The sequence below is a fragment of the Chinchilla lanigera genome, unplaced genomic scaffold (genome assembly GCF_000276665.1).
Source record: "Chinchilla lanigera isolate Chin_1 unplaced genomic scaffold, ChiLan1.0 scaffold00019, whole genome shotgun sequence".
NCBI classification, from domain to species: domain Eukaryota; kingdom Metazoa; phylum Chordata; class Mammalia; order Rodentia; family Chinchillidae; genus Chinchilla; species Chinchilla lanigera.
In genome coordinates, this window is record NW_004955420.1 from 12239998 (window position 1) to 12261415 (window position 21418).

Here is a 21418-nt window from a genome sequence, read left to right on the forward strand (position 1 = left end):
GGGCAGCCAAGAGAGAAGGTGCCCCACCTGTAGCTGCCAGAGACAGGGCCTTGCCAGCAGGGCAGCAGGGTGCCAAAGCTCAGAGTTGCCAGTGAAGCCTGTGTATGAAGAACTCGAAGGAGCTGGGAGAAGAGAGCAGAGTGCTGGGCAAAGGGGCCAAGGGCTGAATAGGGCCAGGGAGGCCCCTGCAAGGCGGGGTGAGCTGGGCATCATGGGCGGGTTTGGGGCCCAGGAGTGTGATGGGCACAAGGAATAGAAGGTGGAGGTAGTGGGGCATTGTGGGAGGGGCACATTCTGGGGGCAGCACTTACTGAGGGTGGTATTCATCAGCTGGTATGCTCTGAAGAGCGCCCTGGTGTGGAGGCCTGTGTGGGGGTCTCCAGTGGCCATCGTGTCGTAGATGCACTGTGCGTCCCCATCACACCCGGAGGCCAGGGATTTGTTTGCCCGCAGTTGGGAAAAGAAGACTGGGGTGAAGTTGGAAGGCAGCGGGTCACTTCTTGTGCCAAGGAGTCCTGTTCCGTTGAGAGCCCCTGGAACACACCGGTAGGATGGCAGCTGTGAGACTTCAGCTGTGTGTCCCCCTCAGTCTCACTGTGTGGGGCTCTAGCACGGAGCTGGGGACAGAATGGCTTCCAGCTTCTGAGTCTGAGAAGTCCTGCTCAGTGAGGGAGGGCCACCCACGCCCCCGTCCTCTCCTCCCACCAGAGATGTGCAGGTGGGAGGGAGGAGGGCACAGACTCGGGGTGGCCTCACCTACAGGCCTGAGGGAGACACAGGGCAACTCTCCCCTCCCTCACGCCCACACTCACAGGTCATTCCATAGTGGAAAAGCGTCTCCTCAGAGCTGCTGTGGGGGACAGAGGAGCCATTGGGCATCCTGAAGTCGTCTTCTGGGTTGTCATTCCAGACCCCTGAGGGACAGACCAGGAAAGTCAGCCATGTTGGGCAGGTGGCTGTCCCTTCCCTGGGCTCTGGCCTCGTGCTCTGGGGAGTGAGGAGGAGAAAGGAAGGAGGGATGTAGGGGATGGGTTGGCTGTATGTATTGCTGGTGGTACAGTCGCTCCCTAGAGCCATCCTGAATGCTCCTCAGAGGGTCGGGGGACAGGAAGTACCTTAAAGGCAGCTGAAGCAGCCCCTGCCCTTCCCTGCTGGCCGCGTACCCTAAACCCTGAGCACCGGCAGGGAGGTCCCGCGGAGGGTGGCCCGAGGGCCTGCCCCTCACCTAGGAGGCCCTCGGTGTGGTCCCAGTACTCCTCCGGGAGGCTGGCTGAGGCGTGGAGGATGTTGGAGAGGGCAGTCACTGAGACGGTCACCGTGCTGTCAAAGCTGGCTGAGACCAGGGAGCCGTTGCGAGCCAGCAGGACCCCAGGGGCAGAGAACATTTCTGTGCCTGGGAGACAGGGAGGCAGGTGAGGAAGCAGCCTGCACCATCACCCTGGGTCTCGGGACGCAGAGAGGGGATGCTGGGGTGTTCTGAGGGTGCCTTGTGCGGAGGCCCCACACCAAACCCTCAGGCCACCCTTGAGGTTTCTTCCTGGGGACTGAGGCGAGGGGAGACCGGAGTGGTGGACCCAGCACTGGGAGTAAGGAGGGATGAAAGGAGGAAGCGTGTAACGCCCTGTGTGCAAGGGGCATCGCAGGCCCAGGCGAAGAAGGGACAGACAGGTGACGGCTCTGCTCTGCCCGGTGCTGCCACCCCCAGGCGCTGACTTCCCCCCCCAGGGCACTGAGCACCCGCTGAGCCCTGCCTCCCTGGGGGCAGACGCTCCTTCCAGCCCACCTTCGGCCTCTTCCCGGCTGGTCTCAAATGTCACACTCTGGTTATTGTGCAGAACGCAGACCGTGTCATTGGGCCAGAGGAGAAACCGGACCTGGGTGGGAAGCGGAGGAGGCCTGAGCCCGGTCACCAGGCGGGGCAGAGGCCCTGGGCTTGGCTTCCAGGGGCCCTTTGGAAGGTTGCGTGCTCCCTCCCTCTCCCCTTCTTTGTCCTCTTCTTCCGCCTGGGCCTCAGTGTCCGGCCAGAGGTCACTGAGAGGCTGTCTTGGGGACACAGGGTACAGGGACATCCTGGGCACCCCTGGCTCACTGTGATGGGGTCCAGGCCGTGGGCCTTGTATTGAGCGGCAAAGGCAATGAAGTTAGTGGCGCTGGCGGAGCCGGTCTGGGCAGTGCGGCCCTGGAGCAGGAAGGAGGAGCTGCCGTCCTGGGCCTGGACCAGCAGGAAGTCCCCCAGCCCATTGAAGGTGAAGTTGGCGCCATCCAAGGTGAAGATATGGGGGTCCCCAAACATCCAGGCTGGAGGAGAGCAGGTACCACATTAGCAGACTGTGGCTAGGGCTGAGGCTCCCCAGCCCCCAGACGGGCACCTGTGCGGATGGACTCAAGCCTGACCAGGTGCTCATGGGCACGGAAACCAGCCCCGCCCCCTGCATCCGTGGGTCCCTACCCCCACCCCCCGCCTCCCTCTGCTTGCCATCTGCCCGCCCTGCAACTGTTCTCCCTTCCCATGTGGTCACAGCTTGCCCCCAGACCCTGGTCCTGCTGTGGCCCCAGCTCCATGTCCAGAGGCCACGAGTCTCCCTGTCCCCTCACCAGGCCGTGGGGGCCTGTAGGCAGCGCAGCCGACACGGGGCCGCCGTGCATGGTACAGGGCACAGAAGGAGGGCTTGTCGTTCCAGCGGCAGCACCAGTTCTGTGTCTCCAGTTCCCTGTCTGTGGAGAGGAACAGCGTGCTGGAGGCTGCGGGGCCGGGGAAGCAGCCCGATGACCCAGAGGGCCAAGACCGCACCGGTGGCAGCATGGCTTTGGAATCGGGCACGAGGCCGTTCCCACCCCGCCCTGCTCAACAACCTCTGCCCACGGGCCAGGTGCCGCTTCCCTTGCAGGTGTTTGGGGTCCCACCACGTGTGGGGACACGGTCGGAGCTGAACAAGCCCCGAGTGCGGAGGATGTGGCCAGGGCGCGGGGAGACAGGCTGAGGAGGTGTAGGGAGGAGGCTGTGTCCCCCATCCCTGCCTCTCTGTGCGCTCTTGCTCCCTCTAGGGTCTCCCACTGGGAGTTAACTCCAAATCTTCCCCTCAATAGCCTGCTAATGTGGGTCCAGAGGGACAGGGTCAGACGAGGTCCTCTCCCCTTTCTGGGAAGGATGTCCCCACTCATGGGCAGGCGTGGGGGCACATTCCTGTAATCTTAGCCCTCGAGACGCTAAGCCAGGAGGGTCGCCATGAGTTCAAGGGCAGCCTGAACTGCATAGCAAGACCGTCTAAAAAAAGAAAAAGAGAGACGGGGGCTAAGCTCTTTGGACTCACTCACCGAGCAGCTCGAGCAGCTTCGGGCTCTGCACACTCCAGCCTTCCCGGAACTCCCCCCAGGGCCCGTAGCTGCAGCACACGCCGCCACGCCAGGAGGAGAAGCTGCACAAGTGCTGGCCATGGGGACCCCGCCTGCCTGCAAGGAGGCCACACAAGCTCAGCAGGGGCACCTTGGAGGGGCGGGATACCGTAGAGAGGCGTTGTGGGCAGGGGGTGCCCCTGGGGTGGCGAGCAGGGACTGGGAAAGGTGGCCCGGGAAGAGGGGATGGTGGGTGGGCTTGAAGAGCTCACCTGTGCGGATGGGCTGGAACCGCAAGTCCCATCTTCCCTGTTGCCAGGAGCAAGGGCAGAAGATCGGCCTCCGAGTCCAGCTGGGCCGCAGGCTGCTCAGCCGCTGCAGGCACCGCAGGCGGAAGTTGGGCTTCTCCTCCCGGTGCAGCCTGTAGATCTGCAGCCCCCGGACACCTGGAAAGAAAGGGGAGCAGAGCTCAGCCAGGGCTTTCGGGTCCCCAGAACCTACAGATGCATTCTGCACAACTCCCGCCTCTCTGGAAGCTCTTCCTAGAGGGGCCCAATTCAAAACCAGGGTGATTCCTCCCCAAGCCCCCGGGCCTGAGCTTCAAAGCCCCCATGTGGTAGGTGTTAGGCAAAACCCTGGGGCCAGAGCTGGGCAGGGAAGCCTTGCCCAGATCCAGTGCAAGCCAAAGCTTGGCGTGGCCAACCCACCTCCCGCCCACCCTCTGTCCAAGCCAACAAGCCCCCCGCCCCGCCAAACCAACTCCTTGTTGCCAGACCTTGTATCTCAGCCTGGGACACCACCACTCACTGGTCATGCCGTCAGACCCTCCCCAAGCACAGATGCTCCAGTGGCCAAAGCACAGGACAGGGTGGATGCCTGGAGGCCACCGAGAAGTTGGCACATGAAGCCGGGGATGCTGCAGCCCCACAAGGCTGAGGAGGCGACCTATGCGCCCAGGCGCCATCTTCGGAAGGGGTGAGGACTCTAGGCCTTTAATTCCCTGAAGTCAAGGATGGCTCCAAAAGACAGAATGTAGAATCGGTCAAGAGAACTACAGTGTATTAAGATTTTGAAAAGAATATTCATCGCTCACGATGACATGTGTGTAACACACATACACACGCCTGCAGGAGAGGCATCCCCAATCACAAGCAGATGCATCTTGATGGAAGGGTCCTCAGGTGACAGGCCAGTCCCCTCCATGACCACCATGGCTTGACTCAGTTTAGATTTCTGATGCGCAGCAGAGTTACATTTATTCTCCAGCACGCACAGGCCCAGCTCCCGTGCCTGGGCATCTTTTGCTCTACTGTGTTTTAGAAACTATGATTTCTTTCCCTTTGAGGGTTCTGCATACCACGGCAAGTCATGTAGGCAGCACCATGGTTTACCTCTGGATACCTCTTTTTTCAGACTCCAGGCTCTTTGAGAACAAACATACTGGTGTTTTTCCTTTTTTTTCTTTTCCACTTTTCTCAGCGTTAGCACAGTGTCGAGAACACAGCAAGCGCTCTGTGAGTGCTGACTGACTGAATGTCAGGCCCCTGGACTCCCTCTTGGAAGGGTCCATTAAAGATCTCATCAGGGCTGGCAATTGGCTCAGGGACAGGGCACTTGGTGTATTGTCCCCCCACCCATGACTCTTGTCCTCCCTTCCGGGATCTGGACCCCCACTTGAAACCTGCTGGGCTCCCTGGTGGAGGGGGCGGTGGTGCTGTGACTAAGGGTGTGGGCTGAACTAGCTGAGCCTGGCTGGCAGTCTGAGCTCTCCTCTCAGCCTCAGACTGAATGCGGATGCGCCTTGGGACGGGGTGGGTCAAGGACCTGCTGTCTAGGACTACCACAGTGTACAGCATGGGGGACAAGAGAAGACTGAGGCAGCAAGGGTGGCACGGTGGTGCTTTTACCTAATTTGGGATCCAGGAACTGGTCTGGACGATACTTCTCCCACAGTGACCTGGACATCAGCGGGCTGTTCTCAAAGTAGCCGTCTCCACTGCGGGCAGAGGAAAGACTCAGGCCCTGTCAGTCAGTGGAGAGGTCCTGCCTAATTCCATGTCCCATCGCTGGCTGCAGGAACCGAGCAGGTCCACTTGGGCAGCGCACAGGGGTGTGGAGCAGAGCTCAGGCCTCCTTCCTGTCTGTTTCTTAAACTAGGGATGGAGGTACAGCAGCGCAGAGCTGGTCCCTGGACTTAGTAATGGAGTCACTTGCTAATTCCAGCTTGGGGACCCCAGGCAAGTTACTTACTTTTTGAGTAAGGAAGGGTAAAGCGGGGTTTCAGTAGCATCTGCCTCACAGCATGGTGAGGATTCGGCACAGTGACATTTGTAGGCCCCTCAGAACCAAGTGGGGACTTGATACAATGGCACTGCCAGACCACAAATGCAAGTGATATAGGGCAACCTGAGCACACCTCAGTATAAGAAGAAGCCTGTGTAACTATTACCCATAACAAATGGCAAGTGACCTTTACGATGATGGCCAGGTACCAGCCTGTGGTCTGGGAATGTCGTGGTGGAGATGCGGCTCCTCTGTACTCGGGAGCCCACTTGCAACCACCCACAGCCCCCTCCCTCCTCTTTCTTGGGCACCAGCCAGGCAGCCAGTGTCCCACTTAGTGGATAATTCCCAGGAATCAGAGAGGCAGACCCCAGCCTCAGATATCTGGGTTCAGATCCCCACTTTCTGGGAATGTTACTTACCTATTTGTGTCTCAGAAAGAGTATCTGCCTCACGGCTGCTTGTGATAATCAGTGAAAGAATGTACATGAAGTTCTTGGTGTAATAAATGTTGGCTGTCATTCCTATAATTTTTTGGGAAGCCAACAACAGCAATGGAAACCAGAAAGTCAGAACTACTACAACGCCCGGGGGCTGGAGTGGGGAAGACGGGCGAATGTTGGTATTAGCAACAGAAAAAGAGAGGCTCCATGGGAAGTGGGCTCAGCGGGGAGGGGTCACCCGCTGTTTCAGGGTGGGAGTGAGCTCAGCAAACGGCGCCTCCCCGTCACCTGCTCAGAGCGCCCCACTGTGCCCATCCTACCTGGAGAAGCCCATGAGGACAGGGTTGCCCGAGTGCAGAGCCACGTCCCACTGCATCCCAGTGCTCTGGTACAGAAACAGGGCATAGGATCTGCTTCCGTCCGTGGAGAGAATGGCTTGGTAGGTGTTGGTCTGGGGCGGGACAGAGGGGGAGGAACATGGGGATGCCTATGAGAGATCTGGGGTCTCCGCCTGGCCCACCACACTGCCACCGCACATGCCACCTATTCCAGTCTAGCCTGAGCAAAGGCATGGGCTGGAAATGCTTGCAGGTCTGCAGTGGGTGAGGGCAGCACCTGCTTGGGGTGTTGAAGCACCTACCATGTTAGATCTGCCTTGTTTGCGGCTATTTCCAGGGAGAGGGAATAAAGGGCTCTGGGCTGCAATCCAATTAGAAGAGGGTTTTGAATAGACAGCTTAGGAATGGAGCCATCAAATAAGACACCGGCACTGGGAGAGGCTTTGTCAGCTCCGTCAGGGACATCGAAAGACAGAGTCCAGTTCTCCTCTCCACACAGAGGGTGTGGGGGACCTGCAGGAGTGAGCTGGGGGTGCTCCCAAGGCATGTGCCTTGTCCAAAGTGGGTAAGAAGGCTGATCAAAGTCTCCGGAGACTGCGTGGTGATGCTGTGTTTAGAAGCCAGCATGTAGGGTGAGGAAAACCTCAGTCCCAGGCTTGGCTTTGTCATTTGCTAGCTGAGTAAGTTTGAGCAAATTCTACCTCTGTGGCTATTGTCTTCCTCCTGTCTAACAGGTGGATGATAACGTCAGGTAGACCCAGCTACGGACTGGCCATGGTGTAATTGTGTCCCCTGCAAGGGTTACTTGTCTGCAGGTGTGGTCCCCACATGGTGGTGCTGAGAGAGGTGAACATATAAGCGGGGGGACCTGGGGGTGTCCTTAGATCACTGGGGACATTAGGAATTCTCACGTGATGCGTCCTTGCCAAGCCTGCACCATGGTGTTTAGACCTCCCCCTTCTGTGGGCTAAGTAAACCTCTCTTTTCCACAAGTAGCTGGTTTTAGGTACTTTGTTATGGTAACAAAAAGCCGACTAGTACAAGCCATATGAAATCGCCAGTAGACAGACACTGCACCACAAAAGCCATTTCCTGTCCCTGGTTTACCAGCCTGCTGTGTGGTCAGGTAGGTAGATAGAGGGCTGAGGCCGGCCAGGGCCACTGCGCATGCTCAGCAAAATGGGTCACCATGGGGACTGCCGTGACTAGCGGCTTTCCTGGAGTCAGGGAGGATTCTAGCAGAGTAGCCACCAATAGCTAGTATCCTGCCCTGTCTTACTTCCAGACTGTGTGCGGGGAGCTGTCCGTGGTACACTCACCCCAGAGGCCTGCAGGGCAGGATAGGCAGAGACATTGACCCACGTGACCTTTAGGGTCCATTTGGCTCTGTAGTTCTGGGAACTTGTGAACTTTTTAATCATAGTCTCCACCTGCCGGACTAGTCGGTTGTATTCATTGTAGAGTGTCTCATATTCCTAGAAAAGGAAGGCAGATAAGAGCAAGGAAATAAGGGTCCTTCTCAACTCTGAGGGATCCCCACTTTCTCTTTGGGAACCTGCTCACTTTAGTGCCCTCATGCCACCACCCTTCCCTGTCTTAGGCCTCTTCTGACCTTAAAGTCCGTGCAAACTCAGGCTGCAGGGAAACCCAGTGTGGTGGAATTGGTGGGGAGGGGGGATCTCTCAGCCTGCAAATCCAAGTCCTGTGAACTTAAACTCTTGCATCTCTTAGCTCCAAGCAGGTCTGACGGCATGGCCAGCGTGACTACTGTTGTCTCCCTATGTCACCTGGTGGCTCCTTGAGGACAGGTACGTGTCCCTCTATCCTCAGAGCCTGCGGGGTACCTTGCTTGTGGCTGTGGTACAAACACATCTGCGGCAGTGGCCTTCATTTCCTGCATCCACTGACTGGGATTAGAACCAGTCCAGGAGCACAGACAGCATGGACCCTCTACAGCCTTAATTTAAAACCTAAGGCTGAATTTCTAGTCCCCATCCCTGCCACCTCAGGTCTTCACATGGTCAAGGTATGGCGTAGACATTCCTCCTGCCAGCTGCCATGTTTCAGCTCCGGTCCCTGCCCGCAGAGCTCAGGCTGGGACAGCGGGGACACCCTGGGTTATTCCTTACAGCCCGTGGTCTCCTCTGGCAGGCTGCTGGGTACTCGGGCTTTGAAGGCCCACCTGGTAAAAGATGGTCCCACCATGGCTGGAGAAATCGGCATTATCCCAGAATGGAGCCACAGTGGCCACCGTGTGCTGTCCGGTGAACCCTCCCGGGGGTGGGTTGGGGTAGGCCAAGATATGGTTGTCTGACTCCGGGAAGAAGATCTGGCCATTGTCTGTGAACTGAGCACCAGGGTTCTTGGTTAGTATTCAGGGAGGGAGGAGGTGAGATGTCCCAGCCTTGGGCCAGCCCCCCTGAAGTGACATCCCCAAGGACCTCTCTGAGGCGAAAGTCAGAGATGTCAACAATGCCTGCAAGATCACCCCATCTATGTCCTTTCTTCTGGGGGAACCTTTCACACAGTGACCTAACGCATACTCTTCCTCCTGAGGATGTTCCTCAATAGTTTTTTTTGTTAATTCTTTTGTTTTTTTTCGGTACCAGAAATCGAACTCATGATGTCGCGCTTGCCAGGCAGGCGCTATGCTGCTGAGCTAAATCCTCAGCCCCTGTTCCTCAATTCTGAGACACCAGCTATGTCCTGCCTCAGTGGTAGGACTCTGGCTGTGGCCCAGCCTTTCACAGAGGGGTAAAGCCCCTCAGCCTCCTCTTGAAGCTTGTGACCCAACAAATCGGGCTGAAAGAATTGACATCCTCGGTCCCAACACTGTGGTGTTGCCCTCTCACTGTGTGTTCTGCTAAGTCCCCTCCCTGAGGGACACAGAGACCACAGTGTTCCAAGTCTATTGTGGGACTCATGGTCCAGAGAACAAGGAAGTAATCCTAGAAAACAGAAACGGCATCAAGTCATGTTTCCCAAGTATAGCTTCTTATTCATATATAGATAAAAATAATAAAATAAAAATAAATTAAAAGGCATTGTGAAAACAGCAGTGAGCTCAAGGGCCCCTGATCTCTTTTTACTTAGGTAAGGACATTTTTGTCCACACAAGAAGAGAATCTTGCTCCCTCTTTTCCTCAGCTAGACCCCTGACAATAAAGATGGCGGCCTATCAAAGATGGCGCCCATTCTCTGTCCCTCCTGGCTGTCTCCAAGTTGGACACAGAAGCAGGGCCCTGGGAGCACAGGCCATGGGTCCTGCCACTTGGGCTGCAGTTGGAGACTCACATAGAAGGAGTCCCACAGAGAGGAGCCAAGAGGAAAGCCAATCTTGATCCTGAAGAGCTGTGAGGTAAAGTCCACAGTCCTCTCCACAAAGCGCTGGTCTCCTTCGCTTGTCCCGTATGGGAAGAGGGAGACACCTGGGCCAGGAGGGAAAGAGCATGAAGTCCATGTGGGCCTTGGCCTGCTTTCAGGCTCAAGGGAGGCCCCACTGGGCTTCCCCACCATTGTTCCTCATGCCTGTCCTCTGTTCCTCAAGGGGTTCCAGGACACCCTCACTGGAAGGCCCCATCTCTCTGCCTTTCCACAGGGCTCTAACCCATCTCCTCAGTTTCTCCCTCAACTGGTCCTCTTGCCATTCCCAAGACTGGAGAAAAACAAGTTCTGCAGTCCGAATACCAACACATGATCCTGCCTCTGTGTTAGTAGCCATAATTCTTTTCAAGGATTAAAAGCAAACCTTTGATTCTGGGAAGAGTCATTTTTAAAAGACCTTTTCATGGAATGGAAATTGTTTCCTAAGATGGTGTTTCTCTAGATAAACTTGAAGACATCCTCCCCATAGAATTTGCTCTAGGACTTTCCCCCAGAGGTACTTGGGCTCCACTATGAGAAATCTCATTCTAAATTTCTCAAGTGGGCCTTTGTCCTTATCGGTAGCCACAGACCCATTGGCGCCCTCTTCTGGTCTTGCTTGGAATACTGCGGCGGTCCCTACAGAGCTCACTTAGAGCTTTTGCAGTAGCATCCCTGCTAATTGGTCCACATCAGGCACTATAGTGCTATTCGCACAGTACAAATCTATGTCCTCTCTAGTTCCCCTTGCAGGATTCTTGCACACACCAACCTTCTCACTACTCTTCACCTAACCTCTAGCAACCCCAAATTCTTTAGGGCTCTTCTTCCATTGCAATGTTAGGACTCGGTTCTCACTTGCATGCCTTGCTCCAGCTCCTCAAACCCTCCTGCTTCCTCGGGGGCTCCCCCTCCCCCAGCTCCTCTTCACTCTTGCCAGGAAACCTTGAACCTATTTCCTCTCTTTTCAGGGGCTTTCCATTGTGTGCACCTAGTGCCCTGGCCTTGCATCCACAGGACAACCAATCAGTCCCCTGACAAATGGCACCAGGGTCATTTCCCTACCTCCAGCTCCTCGCCCAATGCCATGCACAAAGCCCTCTTTAGAACCCAAAAGTGCCCTTCCACTGCCCCCTAAGGCCCTTCTGATCTGAGGGAGCAGAGACTACACAAGCAGGCTGGGATTGTTACACTCCTCAGAAAGGAATATGGGGAGCAGCTGGATTTGCAGTGGCCAGGTAGAGCAGTGGAGGTACCCAGAGAACTGCTTCCCCCAACCACACACAAGGACCCTCTCGGCAAATCCAGTCCAGGCACCACCATCACAGCTTCTGCATCTGCAGGGGAGGGCTCCCACCTGCAGGGCGACACTCACCTGGTTCTGGCTTGACAGGACCCGAGGAGGGTGTGGAGTACAAGCCCATGAGTGTGCTGGCAGTGGAGGTTGGGAGGGTTCGGGGGACTGTGGGGAGTGGAGAGGCCACTGTGCTCTGGGGGGTCGTGGTCACTCCTGGACACACAGAGAGAGAAGACAGGAATGGCTCAGACAGACAGCGAACAGCAGTCAGAGACTGAAAGACACTGGGAGCTAGAAGAGACAGCTCAAAGCCTTCTTGATGGTCTGCTGGTCATGCCCAACCCACTCCCACGTAAGCTGGTCTCTGCTGGGGCCAAGGGGGTGGGGGACTTGTCATGCCGCACCCGCCTCACTTTAACCTCTGTGAACCTGACCTCAGCCCTGGCCAGCAAGGCTTCCTCACGGAGTGGTCAGGCACTCCTCTAGGGTGACTGGAGGCCAGGGCCACTATAGGTGGAGACACTGGGTTCCTCTCCTACCTGAGGTTTCGGCCTTCTCCGGGGAGCCTGAGGATGGTGTGGATGGCGAGGAAGGGCTGGTAACAGACAGGGGAGAGGTGTGAGCTGCGAGGCGGGTGGCGGTGCTCCACATGGAACTTCCTGCAGGAGCAAGGGATGGCTGAGAAAATGAAGAATTACTGATTGAAGTGTGGAAACTTGGCGTGGTCTGGTCTGTGTCCACCTTAGCAGCAGAAGCAGAACCAGAGGAAGAAACATCTGTGGATGGCTGTAGAGTAGGATGCTTAGATGGTGAGGAAGTTCCCAGAGTGCTCTTGCTTGAAGAGTAGTTTGTAGGTGAAAATGATAAAGCCAACGTAGAGCCAACTGGACCACCATGACTGTTTGTGGGACCCATATACACTGAACTTGTCCTGGGGTTGGTGGTAGATGGTGTGGTCTGAACGGTTTTAGGATACTCATGGGTGGGTGTGGTTGAGATGCCCAGTGAGGACAGTGTGGTGTTTGGCACGGTCTTGTCAGAACCTTCAGAATGAGAGACCCCGGCAGTCTGGTTCTCATGGACCACTGAGCTTGAGCTTAGTGTCAGAACATCTCCACTTGCGGACCAACCTAAGGAAGGAGAATGAGAAGCAACATCACTGTGTGCAGTGGGACTCACCACACGTGGCCCATCAGTTCTCAAGGGTGACAAAGTTGGTGCTCTTGTCTGAGTCCCATGGCTACCACTGACTGGGGTTGGAAGAAAGGTTTTAGTGGTGTCTGAAGGTGGCAGGATGTGGGCATCAGTTAGCAGAGACATGTGCCCACTTGGAGTGGACGTAGGTGGGACTGTGGCTGTTGAGATGGTGTCCATCACCAGCGAGACCAAACTGGTGGTTTCAGATCCTCTGGTGGTTCCTGTACTTTGGGTCTGCGCCATCTTGGAAATGGCTGATGTTTCCTGAGAAGAGCTGATGAGAGAGGTTGGGGTTGATAGGTCAGTTAGGTCAGTGGCTCTGCCTGTATTTGAGACATCAGACATGGTGGGGGAAGAGGTGCTGTGGACGAAAACAGACTTTACTGTCGTCTCTTGGGTACTGTCACGACTGGTGGCAGCGGACAGTTCAGCTAGAGATTGAGCTGTTTGGCTATCAGTGAAGGGAGTAGAGGAGAAGCTGCGGGTGGAGGTAGACGGGTCTGGGAGAGCACTTCCGGGACTGCCTGTGCCCGCTGCTGGGGATGAGGAAGTGGGAGTTGTGCCTGAGGGTTTGACGGCGTGCGCTTCTACAGAGACGCCCCTACTCGGAGTCTGTGGGCTGGGAGGAAAAGAGGCTGTGTCCTGAGCAGAAGTGCCGGAAGACACTGTTGTTGACAGTCCCGCTGGCGCAGCTGTTATTGAGAGCCCTGAGGTGATGGCCACAAGACTTGTGGGTTCAGGTAGGAGTGTGTCCCTCGTGTTTCCGGGAGCAGAGTCTGCGGAGGCTGTCGTGGTGACCACCGCTGATGTCACTGCGGGTGTGCTGCTGCTGACGCTGGAGAGGGCTGATGCACCTGAAGAGGAAGATGGCTCCCGAGAAAGTGTCACTGCCAGACTGTTCCCGCCTGGGGAGGACGAACGAGCTGTCATAGTCACCGATGTGCAGGTGCATACTGGACATTCCTGGGTGGCCTCCATGCTTTGACTCTGTTGACGCTGAGGAAAGTTGCTGGACAGTGGTGCTCTTGATTGTCCTGATGCAGCTGTCACTGAGACCCCTGCGGTGACTGGAGTGACGCTTCCTGTTGTAAGCAGGGATTTGCCCTGGAGCGGAGGAGTGGAGTAGAGTGGAGGATCTGGAGCGGAGTTCGTCCTGGTAACCACTGCTGGTGTCACTGAGGGTGTGCCGCTGACATTGGAAGGAGGTGAGGTGGTGGCTTGCGGTGGAGAGGACGCCTCTTGAGAGGCCGTCTCCGTCAGGGCATTTCCACCTGGGGAGGATGGAGGGACTGATGTGCTCACCCCTGCAAGGCTGCTGGTTTGAGACTCTCTGGTGGTCTCCACACTCCTAGCCTGGTAGTCCCGAGGAGAGGGAGGTGTGTCCCGAGATGAGGTGCTGAATGGCGGTGCTGTTGATGGTCCCTTTGATGCAGTTGTCACTGAGATGACTGGAGTGAGACTTCCGGTTGCAGATGGGGACGCATCCCCTGTGCTTCTTGGAAGAGAACCTCTGAAGCTTATCCCATTGAGGGCCTCTGATGTCGCTGGAGGTCTGCTGCTGACACTGGAGAGTGGCAATGTGTTTCCTCCCTGTGTCGTGTATCCTTGGGATGACAGAGAAGGTGATGTTGCTGATGCGTTATTTCCTTTAAACAGAAGACACAGGGCTTTGTGAGATCAGAGAGCTTAGTTCAGCGGGAGCAGAGGCATGACACAAGTATTTTGCACATGTAGCACCCCACATCATTTTCCTAGAATTCTCTTTCCTAGAATGGCTGTGGGCAGGCCAGGTATTACCAGGTCTCAGGCATTAAGCACAGCCAGGGATCTGCAACACGGGCACACCCCTACTGACACACAGCTGTGCCTACGTTCTGCTTCCACTCTCACGTTGAGATGGTGACAGGGAGTGACAGCAGCCCCCCGCTTCCCTGTGGGAAGCCTGGAAGCCCAGATCTGCATCCTTCTGTCCCACAACACTCTTACCTCAAATGCACACACAGATCAGCTGATCAAAGCATGTCAATCACCCCGTGTCCTATACACATATTTTTCAAACACTAGCGAGGAGGTGAGTACCCTGCTTTCTCTTTCTTAGTCCGCTTTTCTTCTCCTGTTCTCATCCTTCGTCCTTTCAGTTTTTCTTCTCACCTTTTCATCCTATCCCTAAAGTCTCTCCCCCAGGAAAAACTCCACGATCCTCTGCCCTCACTCATCCCTCAAGGAGCCGTCTGAGATGACTTGGGAACTGGCCAGCAGCAGGACACCGTTTGGATAGCAGAGACAGCAGAACAAGGTGCGTGTGGGCCATCGCGTGCCGCATAAGGGGCGCTGCTGTCAACCGTGGCCCAGGAGACTGTCCCGCGCGCGGAGGGCGTGGAGCTCTTCATTGGCCTGTGCACTCTGATGTTTGCACTATGATTTTACTGCCACACGGGCTATTTCTCAGATTGTGTCCCCGCCTTGCCATGACTCGTGCGTGTGTGTGAACGCTCTCCCGGTCTGAACACGGTGCTTTGGCACCTGCTAAGCAGCTTCCTTTATTCTGTCAAAAGTAGTTGAGTGAGAACCGGTGATGTGGGAGAATTTAGGGGGACTCCAGTGAAGGCGACGCTCTTTCTTCCTGGGGACATCCGGAGGCCTTTTTGGGAATGGGGTGAGGAGGGTCTCCTGCCTTCTGTTCAGCTGCGTAGTCCAGTGATGGTGAACCTTCTAGAACCTTCAGTGATGACAAAGCCTGCTGTGGCACATGCACCGCAGATTCGCCAGCGCTGGCACAGCCCCTCATTTCGTGTTGGTTTCCCCAGGCACTGTCATTGCCACAGTGTCTGCCACCAGTTGGTTCCTGCTGCCCACAACCCTTCCTCTGTCACTGAGGCCAGGCTGGGCAGTACAACAAGATCTTGTCTAAAATAAAAAGGTGTAATGGAGCCACTTTGGTTGTTCTTCAGTTTTGGTGCTTGGGAAAACCAAGTTTTTGGACCCCATCGCAAAGAGCCATTGAAAAGGTTGAAAGACCACAGTTCTGAAGAGAAGAACAGAGCTGAGTCATTGAGAAAATGGCTCCTTTAATACTGATGTACTATACAGCGATCTCCTAAGAAAGTACTGACCATCTTATAAGAGAGTTCAGTACCCACGTGGGCTTAATTATAATGCAGGTGGTGCAACCATATGCAAGACAGTGTGGCCTTCCATTTAAAGGAAGCACATAAGAAGGGTTGGTTACAAAATAAAATCCCTGAAGTAAATAGAAAGCAAGAGAAATTCTCACAGGATGCAGAGGAAAAAAAATCAAAGAAATTAAAATAAGAAAAGGAGAGATATAGAGAGGGCCTGTCCCAGAGTCAGAATCTACATGTAGTAAGAATACCCGAAACAGAGGACAAAGCAAATGAAGCTGAAACAGTAATCATGGAAGTGACTGAAGAAAACTTTCCAGAACTGAAGGATGAAGTAGGTCTGCAAAGGAAGGAGACTCCCAGAGTACCTTTAAAATTTTATGAGAAGAAAGCAACACCTAGACATAGTCTCATGACTCTTTCAAATTTCAAAAAATGTGGCAAGCGTCCGACAAAGAAAGCGCCTCCCACCTGAGGAATACAAGGAGTATGACTTTTCTGACTCCTATCTGTGTTCCTTGCAAGGATAAAGGCAAGATTAAATTGCAACGATGACTGGACCCTTGTCAACTCTACGGTGGGGCTGTGGGGAGACAGTGCCCTTGCCACAAGCTGTGTGAACTCTTGGTGGCCCTCATCCTAGGGGATACATGCCAGCACCCCAGTGGATACTGAAGGCTGTCATAATAGCGAAGGTTACAGACACTAGGTTTTCCTATACATACACACCTATGATGACGTTTAATTTGTATATTAGACACATCAGAGCTTAACAATAGCTAATAATGAAATAGAATATTTTAACCATATACTAAACACAAGCGGTTTGAACCTGGGTTGTGCATTTTTAGGATGAAACATTACAGTTTCTGGACTGTGCTTAACAACAGAAGACCACTGCAGAGGTTTATTTTTAAGTAAATTAAATTTATACTCACTTTTTTTCATTTTTAACATTTGTCTCAGTCTGGCAAAACCCTAAGTAGCAAGGATGCGTGCTCTAGTCCGGGCTACAGCCTAACATAATACTAATTTAATGTCGAAATTTTTAAATGTTAATTTTAAAAAATGTATTTCAGAATTGTTTAAATGCCAGTTTAATTTTTCAAAATATTTGATGGCACTCACACTAGTTGTGAACCAGCCTTCTGAGCTTTGATCTCTGAGTCTTCTAAATCAAGAAGAAACTAACAAATCTGAAGTCTTTTTTCCCTTAGGAACTTGCTCTAACTTATTTGGCTTTCATTAGCTCCCTAGCTGTTCTCAAACACTAGTGTTCTTTGTTTAGGCTTTGTTTTTTGTGGTACTGAGGATTGAATGGGGGGCCTTTGTATTGAGCTACAGCCCCTGTCCTTTTTATTTTTTATTTTTATTTTGAGACAGGGTCTGGCTAAGTTGCCTGGCCTGAGCTTTAACTTTTGATCCTCCTGCTTCAGCCTCCCACAGTGCTGAGAATACAGGCGCACCCCACACGTTCACAAGGAGGTGAACTCCCAGGGAGAGTCAGGTTCCAACACAGCTCCTCGGGTTGATCATGGTCCCATGACTTTGTCTTAGAAGAGAGTCATGTGAACCTTCAAGTGAATGAAACTCTGTATGAATCAGCTCTGATTTATTAAAGAGGAAATGACTAGCGGGAAAGCCTGTGGACTTAATCAATAGCAACAAGCCCTGGGGACATAATGTCTAAAGGCGTGTAGACAGGGGCGTGGGCTGACCTGGCTCTGAGGTCGTTGATGCCCTACGAGCTTGACTCAGTCTGAACAGAGAACTTCCTTTATTCAGAATCCATTTATTTCTAGGACTCGGAACTCTGCCTGCATACTGCTTGATGAAACTGCCAAATTCGGTGTCTCAGAATAAGGCTTAGATTTTAAAAACCTTCCCCATGCAATTATTGTTGCCCTTAGTTCATGTCCTAAGAGCATAGTGAAGAGGGTTGGTTCATCGTCAGCCTTTTTGTCTACAGGCAGAAGCTACTTCTAAGCTGAACTGAACTTTCTGAACTTGGAGAGTCTCAGCAGTCAATGTCATTTTAGAGCCCGCATCATCTCCATTAAAATCAATATTGGCAGCAAAAGTTTTATAATAGCATAGTCCATTTTTCTAAAAAAATTTTTAAAATAAATTGGCATGGGTCTATTTCAACAGCATGACAGAAGAGCTAAGTCTTTAACCACAAAACCTCCAAAGCCAGACAATGTGCAAGAGCCCTTTTCCCATGCAGAGCTGAGGTCAGAGAAAGAAGGGAAATACAGAGGAGGAGAGAAGTTGGAAACAAAGACATGAGTCAGTGCACTCATGGGTTTGCTGTTTCTGAGCTCTGTGGCTTTGGGTTTAAGAACTGGAAGAGAAAGAGACCGTGATCTTGCATCGGGATACTGAATTGAGTTTCCCTGTGTAAAACCGGAAGCTCTAGTGGAAAAAGTAGAGTGGAAAAATCAGGAAGAAGGGTGGAAAAGAAAGCAGAATGGATAGAAAAATGATAGAAGAAAAAGAAAAGTGATAGAATGGAACTTAATATGGGAACAATGAAAAGTACAATTAATGATGCCAGAAGTTTGTTTCTGCAAAGACAAAATGGACAACCTCCTGGCAAGGTCAAGAGGAAAAGAAAGGAAGGAAGATGGAGGGAGAGAAGGAGGGAAGAAGAAAGGAGGAGGAATAAGAAAAGGAAAGGAAAAGGTTATTAGGAATGAAAGAAGGGGTATAATTTAGCTGAATTTGACAATTTCCTTAAAATATAACTGATCAAATACGGATTGAGATTAACAGAAAATTTTCATATAAACTATTTTAAATTTTCAGCACTTTAAAAATAATCTAGGGAGACCAGGAGTGATGGAACATGCCTGTAATTCTAGCACCTGAGAGGCTGAGGCAGGATTGCCACAAGTTTGAGGTCAACCTGGGCTACATAGTGAGTTCAAGACCAGCCTGAACTGGTACTGAACTACATACCGAGACCCTGTATCAAAAAAACTAAAAAAAAAAAAAAAGAATCCAAGGGCCAGGAGAGGTAGCTAAATAGCAGAGAGCATGTTTAACATGTCACAGACTGGCTCAACTTCTACCAGCACCAACCTAAAAAAATAAAAATGAGAGAGGGAGAGAGGGAGAGAGAGAGAGAGAGATAGACAGAGAGACAGAGAGAGAGAGAGAGACAGAGACAGAGACAGAGACAGACAGAATGCCTACCCATCCACCAAAACATAGGCCAGAATAATGTTATAGGTAATTCTCATCAGGCAATCAAGGAATAAATTATTTCAATTTTTTTGAGACAAGGTCTCACTATGTAGTTCACGCTGGTCTTGAACTCTCTGCATAGCCCAGGCTGACCTTGACCTCACAGCGATACTCCTACCTCAGCCTCCTGAGTGCTGGGATTACAGGTATATACCACCAGTCCTGGCTGATTTCAATAATTTTGGAGGCAGGGTCTTGCTATTTAGTTCATGGTGGCCTTGAACTCACAGTGATCCTGCTGCCTCAACCCCCAAGTACTAGGATTATGGGCATGCACCACCATGTCTAGCTACTTGATTTCAATTTCATATAAACCCTTTCAGGGTTTGAAAAAGAGAAACACCCTATAATCAATTTTATATGGTTGATATAGTTTTAATACCCAAACCAAAGACAGTATAAGAAAGGAAAACTACAGATTAATAAATCTCAGTAATAATGTAGACAGAAATATCTTAAACAAAATATTGGGCTAAGTATGGTGGCACAGACCTGTAACCCCGGCATTCTAGGAGGCTGAAACAGGAGGATCCCAAGTTCAAACCTACACTGGGCAATTTAGTGACTTATAGAGAGCCTGCTCCCAATGAAATGCAAAAAGGTTAGGGATGTGGCTCAATGCAAGGGATCTGGGTTCAATCCCTAGTACTGGAAAAAAAAAAAAATCAGCAAGGTAAATCAAATAGGATGTGTGTGTGTGTGTGTGTGTGTGTGTGTGTGTGTGTGTGTGTGATGGCTAAACTTAACTGTCAACTTGATTGGCTAGGGAGCCGCCTAGGGGATCAGGAAAGAACACTTCTAGGTGTGTCTGCATGGATCCTGGGAGCGTGGCCTCAGGGACTATATCTAGTCTTTTGCTCCTTCCTTTCTGGTACCGCTCTGCTCTGCTTTCTGACTGCCATCAGGTGAGCAGCTTTGCTTTGCCACGCTCAGTTGCCACGCTATTTCTGCTTTGGAACCAACCATGAACTGAACCCGCCGAAACCATGAAACAAACAAACTTGCCCTCCTTTAAGTTGTGTCAATTTTTTGTTCCAGCAACAGAAAAACAATATATGTGCATATGAATGTGTATCTCTGTGTGTGAGTGGTGCTGGGGAATATAACCTTGCTGGCAAGTAATTTACCACTGTGCTACAGTGCTCAGCCCCCAGCACTGGATTTTCTTTCGGGGGCGTTTAGACAGGGTCTCATTACACAGTTCAAGCTGCCCATGAACTCAATATGTAACTCTGACCAGCCTAGAATTTACAGCAATCCTCTTGCCTCAGCCTCCTGAGTGCTGGGATTATAGGTGTATGCCACCACACCCAGAAATATTGGATTTTTTTTAAAAAAGTACCTTTGATCAAGCTGAGTTGAAAACAGGTATATAAAATTAATATAAAACTTAATTAATAAAAATTAATGTAAATCATTATATAAACAGGATGGAGAGCAAATATGATCATCTAGAGATAGAGGAAAAATATTTAATAAAAGTCAAGAGTAATTCTTGTTAAAAGTTTTAGCAAATGAAAAGAGAAGTTAACTCACTCATTAATAATATCAATAAAAAGCCCATGATAAATACAATATGTAAAGGTAAAGCATTTATAAAATTTCCCTTAAAATAAAGAAAAAGAGAGCTAGTTGGCACATGCCTTAACACCAGCACTCAGGAGGCTGATACAGGAATATCACTATGGGTTTGAGGCCAGCTTTGTATACATAGTGAGTTCAAGGCCAGCCTGAACTACATAGCAAGACTGTCTCTCAAAAAAAAAGTCAAGAAAAAGCCCAAGATCTCAGTACTCATTGCTTCTATTCAACATGAGGTTGGAAGTCCTAGCCAATGCAATAAGACAAGAAAAATAAATAAGAAATGTAAGGGTACAAATAATTTCATTTTTGTATGGAAAGGAAAAATCAAACTTATGATTATTTTCAGATAATATAATCATTTACATAAGAAAGCATCTCAGGACTGGGGGTGTGGCTCAGTGGTAGAGTGCTTGCCTAGCATGCATGAGGCCCTGGTTTGATCCCCAGCACCAACAAAACCCAAAAAAGCCTCTCAATTTTATAAGCAAAGTTCTACATACACGCTCAAAATTGTAAAAATAACTGCATTCCTGTATATTGGTGAAAGAAAATATTTTTAAAAATGTGCTTATGACAGTGGCAAAAAAATGTAAAGCACTTAAAAACAAGTTTAACAGAAGATGTGCTTCATGTTTAGGTACAAATTTTACAACTTCAACTGAATTACATTAAAGACAAACTCACTGTGTACCCTTTGGGAAAGACCAAAAGTCCGTAATCTCACCATCCAACAACTACACTGTTACTCTTCCTTCTAAAACTTCTCCTTTGCTTTGAAATACACATCCAGTTTAAGGTACCGGATGTATATAATTTTAACTTTACTGATGGCATGAGCATTTCCTTGTGTTATAGTGTTTGTAAACAGGGCCCAGAAGAGTCCAGTCTTGCAGTTGTTGGGCTACAGGTCTATCCCTTCCCTTTTGGGAGACCTGGAAGAGCTGGCTCTGGGCAACAGGGTGAGCTCAACCCAAAAGAAAGAACTAGGGTCCTGCATGAAACTCCCCTCACTGAGCTTGGGAGGCCCCTTTCTAACAGAGCCATTCCTCGAGTCAGAACCCACAGGTTAAGTTCCCAGGTCCGTGTGGACAGGAGGGCAACACAAAGCCTGTCCTGCAGTTACCTCCCCAACCAGTAAGGACAGCTCCAGATCCTGAGTGTTCTGCTCTTCCCATCTTGTAAATTTTTTCTTTCTTTCTTTCTTTTTTT

General features: G+C 51.6%; 1 protein-coding gene across 1 annotated transcript in view; it reads right to left on the minus strand.

The window, feature by feature from the left end:
• Window positions 1-21418, minus strand: part of Muc4 (mucin 4, cell surface associated) — a 46040-nt gene that overhangs the window by 11197 nt on the left and 13425 nt on the right. The window contains exons 2-16 of the mRNA XM_013513367.1: window positions 11597-13900; window positions 11136-11270; window positions 9692-9825; window positions 8580-8744; window positions 7717-7872; window positions 6380-6510; window positions 5241-5329; window positions 3606-3779; window positions 3316-3450; window positions 2596-2715; window positions 2090-2298; window positions 1784-1874; window positions 1226-1393; window positions 813-914; window positions 312-533 (exon numbers count right to left, since the gene is read on the minus strand). Of these exons, the coding sequence (XP_013368821.1) occupies window positions 312-533; window positions 813-914; window positions 1226-1393; window positions 1784-1874; window positions 2090-2298; window positions 2596-2715; window positions 3316-3450; window positions 3606-3779; window positions 5241-5329; window positions 6380-6510; window positions 7717-7872; window positions 8580-8744; window positions 9692-9825; window positions 11136-11270; window positions 11597-13900 (4335 nt within the window). The remainder of the gene's footprint in view (window positions 1-311; window positions 534-812; window positions 915-1225; window positions 1394-1783; window positions 1875-2089; window positions 2299-2595; window positions 2716-3315; window positions 3451-3605; window positions 3780-5240; window positions 5330-6379; window positions 6511-7716; window positions 7873-8579; window positions 8745-9691; window positions 9826-11135; window positions 11271-11596; window positions 13901-21418) is intronic.